We start from the raw sequence: 4,612 nt of genomic DNA, 5'->3' as shown, positions 1-4,612 counted from the left end.
CTTCTGGTCGCTGGTAGACCGCTGGGACAGGATGGCCCCCACCCCTACATCGGAGGCGTCCACCTCCACCACAAACTGTCTCTCTGGGTCGGGGACTTGCAGGATGGGAGCCGACGTAAACCGGGCCTTCAGGTTCTGGAAGGCCTCCTCAGCCGAAGGTGACCACCGAAACTGCACTCTAGATGAGGTAAGTGCCGTGAGTGGGGCAGCCACGGTGCTATAGCTGCGGATAAACCGCCGATAGAAATTGGCGAATCCCAGGAATCGTTGCAGCTGCTTACGCGAGTCAGGGATGGGCCAGGACGTCACCGCTGACACCTTGGCAGGGTCCATCTGCACGATCCCCTGTCCCACGATGTAGCCCAGAAAGGAGACAGAAGAGATGTGAAACTCGCACTTCTCTGCCTTCACAAACAGGGAATTCCTCAGGAGGCGTTGGAGGACCGATTGAACATGGTGGATGTGCTCCTCTCGGGACTTCGAGAAAATGAGAATGTCATCAAGGTAGACAAATACCTGCTTGTTCAGCATGTCTCGGCCCCTGGGGGGGGTGGTGCCTGGTTGCAGGTTAATGCAGCAGTCGTAGGGACGATGTGGGGGCAGGGATGCGGCCTTGACCTTACTGAATACCTCCCGAAAGTCATGGTACTCCGTAGGCACTCCTGACAGATCCGACGCAGAGCTGGGGCAAGCTGACTGCGGAACTGCAGCAGCTTGTTTCAGGCAGATCAGATGGCATGATGCACTCCACTCCCTGATGGCCCCTGTGGCCCAGTCGATGTGGGGGTTATGGCGACGGAGCCAGGGGTGTCCCAGGATTAGTGGATGCTGGGGTGACCGCAGGATAAGAAACCGAATGGTCTCCAGGTGGTTACCCGACAGGAGCATACGAACTGGTGCGGTCTGGTGAGTCACAGTCCCCAGTAGGTGGCCGTCCAGAGCGTTAGCAGGAACAGGGCATGGCAGCGGTACCCGCTCGATACCCAGCTGACGGACTAGGTCCTCGTCAATGAAGCTGTCATCAGCACCAGAGTCAATGAACGTAGCTAGGGTCTGTGATCCGTTCACGAGTAGCAGCTGAGCGTGGAAAAGGGGTCTTTGGTTGGGAGAGAGTCTTGTGGTTCGGCTCACCAGTACCTCCCCTGTTACCGGCGAGCCATGTCTTTTACTGGGCACCGGGATACAAAGTGACCAGCCTGGCCACAGTAGAGGCAAAGACCTCCCCGGCGACGGCGCTCCCGCTCCTCACGGGTGAGACTGGTGCGCCCTACCTCCATGGGCTCAACCTCCACTGGTTGAGAGGCCAAGGTGAAGCTGGTGGCTGCCGGAGGAGCTCGACGCTGGTTGAAAGCGCGGCGATCTGTCTCCCCCTTGCGTCGCTCCTGTCGCCTTGCCTGGATGCGTCTGTCCACTCGGGAAGTCAATTCTATTAAGCCATCCAAACTGGCAGGCAAATCAAAAGAGATCAGTTCATCTTTAACATACTCCGCTAGCCCAGTCAAGAACACCTCGCACTGTGCTGCCTCGTTCCAGTCGCTAAGGCGTGCTCTTGTTCGAAACGCCAAGGCATAATCTACCACAGTCCGGTCTCCCTGACGCAGCTCCGCTAGTCCCCCGCTTGGATCTGGGCCCTTGGAAACTGCCCCGAAAACCTTGCGAAGCTCTGCCGAAAACAACAGGAACGAAGAGCAGGCCGGCGTGCGTCTCTCCCATTCAGCGGTACCCCACAGTCGCGCTCTGTCAATCAGGTGGTTGATGGTGAAGGCTACCTTAGCCTCCTCCGAGGCGAAGGTGTGGGGCTGCAGAGAGAACAGGATGGAGCAGTTCGTGATGTATGGGTTGCAGCCCTCAGGTTCTCCAGCGTAGCGCTCCGGGGTACCCACACGAGGCTCGTGTGTTGGCACAGGCGCTGGTGAGACCGGAGGTGGAGAGGCCGGACGTGGAGAGGCAGGAGACGGCGCAGCGGCTGCCAGCTGGGTCAGGACCGTCGTCAGTTGTAGCATCTGGGCGGTCATCGCCGTCATAGCCTGCTCCTGGACTGCTGCAGACTGCCGTGTCTCCGCAGCGAAGCGGACCATCTGCGCCTCGTGCTGCTGGAGGGCATTCTCGATCCTCTCGAACCGGCTTGCTGCAGAAGGTTGTGCTGGGTCCATAATTGGCCAGATTGTAATGTAACGGCCCGATTATCCAAGGACCCAAAAGCACAACTCAGGAAGGCGGAGGTACGGAATACGATTCTTTTACTTAACAGGTCACTACAGGCTACACACAAGGAATGCTGGAGAGCTAGGTTCAAGAACACAAAACAATCTGGCAGGGGACAAGTGCAAGTGAGGGGACCTAAGTAGTGAAGACTAATGAGGGGATGTGCAACAGGTGAGACAGGGATGGGCCAGGTGCAAGAAATGAGGACTGACGAGGAGGGAGTGGCTGATGAAGGGGGCGTGCAGCAGGATCGTGACACTGAGACTCTGAGTGTAAAGTGTGAAACACTGACATTTAAAATGAAATAACTCAACAGAAGATCCATGAATCTTATGAACTAAATCTGATGGCTGATGATGATCAAAGTTAAAAACACAACTGGAAACAAAGTATTTGGTTTAGTGGATTCACTAAATGTAATATGCTGATTTAGTTATTATTTTATAATCATTTGTTTCTGTGTGAAAGTTTAAGATCTGATGATGTGATACAGTTTGAGTATTACATATATTTTTTTCTGTTTGTTGCTTGTATTGATTATATCAATGAGATCTTGTCACACAGTGAAGCCTAAACAAACACAAACATGTATGAACATCACAGAGAAATATCAGTTGAACATATTGTGATATCAGCAGTTTTAGCATCACCAGCCTTTCCAATAAAAAAATATGGGAAGAGTTTCTCAGTGAAAGTGTCTCTGTGAGTGTGGATGTGAGTCATGTCTTCAGGGTCGTAGAAGGACACCTCCCCCCTGTCATAGTCCAGCTGGACTCTGATCCTCTGAAGACCCTTCTTCACTCTGACAGTCTTACCAACTACATTAGTGTATTTTCCTCTGTGATGATATAAACACCAGATTCCATCTTCCGGTGTATCATTAAACTCTCCTTTCCTGTCAACTGACTCTTTAGTTAAACCTACATCCCAGTAAGGATGGTCTCCCACCTCCACCTCCCAGCTGTGTTTCCCTGAGCTGAAGCCCTCAGATCCCAGAACATTAACATACTCAGTGAATCTCTCTGGATTGTCAGGAAGCTCCTGCTTTGTGTCTCCATGTCTCACACTGGTCAGATCATCAGACAGATAGAGAGTGCCGTTTGCAGTGTTTGGGTCCAGAATGACAGGACTGAAGTGGACCTTGTCCTTCATCTTCTCCCAGACTCTGAAGGACAGGTTGCCCAGGTGTTTGGCCACATCTATCAGCGCTCCTGAGACCAGCTGTGGATCTGACAGTGAGCTCTGGACTCTGGCTCTGGTCTGAGTGGGTTTATAACTGCTGAGGAATGACACCTTGTGTTTCTGCAGGTCTTCTTCAACAGCAGAGATGCTGTCTGACAGAGAGGAGATCTGCTCCTGAATCATCTTCATCTCTCTGCTGATAGTGTTCCCCTTCTGGTCCTCTTCCTCCCTCAGAGCTGCCAGTCTGGACTCCTCTTCCTCTTTCAGGAACTGGTGCAGCTTGTTGAACTCTGCTCTGATCTGCCTCTCTGTGGACAACAGCTGCTTCTTGGAGTGTTGCATCACTTCATTGTATGTTTCCTCCACTTGTTTGTGTTTGTCCCTCTTGTCCTCCAGAGACTCTAAATCAGATCTCAGCTGGTCCTTCAGGTCACTGACTGCTTGTTCTATAGGAACCACCTTGTGACTCTGGTGGAGAGGAAACTCACAGACAGAACACACCACTCTCTCTTCATCCTCACAGAACAGTTTTGTCTCTTCTCCATGTTTACTACACACCACATCCACCTTCTTCTTCTTCGTCTCAGGTGATCCAGTTGTCTGTCTCTCAGCAAAGGAGTCAGCCAGTTCCTTCAGTGCAAAGTGCACACCTGGAAAGTCTTTTGAGGATTTTCTTTTACAAATGGGACAGTTTTTGTTTTCAGCTCGTTTCCAGAATTGTTGCAGGCAGCTTGAACAGAAGCTGTGGTTGCAGCTCAGAGACACAGGATCTCTGAAAGTCTCTGAACAAACGTGGCAGTTCAGGAAGCTTTTAACAAGAACTATTTTCTCAGCCATTTGTCTTGGTATTTAATTGATCTTTCAATAGCAAGACTCACCAGGTTACTGTCCCGTCTCTTCACTGTTTCAAATACTCCAACCGTGTGTTTTCCAGCAGAGATCTCACTCACTGTACTGGCGTCTCAGCCCTGTTCAACAAAGTCTGTCTGACTCTTTTTTCACTTTCACTTTCCTCTGCCAAAGTGTGTGCAATTTAAAGGAAACGCTGCTTTGTCACCAGCAGATGGTGTCATGATGTCTTTCTGAGGTAAACATGTTCGGTAGCACTTTATAATAACTACACGCTATTTAGCATTACTTAACATGAGGACACACTTAATTCATCAGTTATAAAGCTTTGTTCCAGCATTTACACTCATTAGTAACTCATAAACACAGTTGTACA

At 50.9% G+C, this 4,612-nt stretch overlaps 1 protein-coding gene across 1 annotated transcript; it reads right to left on the bottom strand.

The window, feature by feature from the left end:
- Positions 1-2,802: 2,802 nt before the first annotated feature.
- LOC306736049 (nuclear factor 7, ovary-like) lies at positions 2,803-4,224 on the bottom strand (the record flags this gene model as incomplete). Its single annotated transcript, XM_079217639.1, has 1 exon — positions 2,803-4,224. The coding sequence occupies one exon, from the start codon at positions 4,222-4,224 to the stop codon at positions 2,803-2,805; it is 1,422 nt and encodes a 473-aa protein (XP_079073765.1).
- Between the last annotated feature and the right edge of the window lie 388 nt (positions 4,225-4,612).

This window comes from Taurulus bubalis (assembly GCF_910589615.1).
Source record: "Taurulus bubalis genome assembly, chromosome: 5".
NCBI lineage: Eukaryota > Metazoa > Chordata > Actinopteri > Perciformes > Cottidae > Taurulus > Taurulus bubalis.
This window is presented reverse-complemented; position numbering and strand designations above follow the sequence as displayed.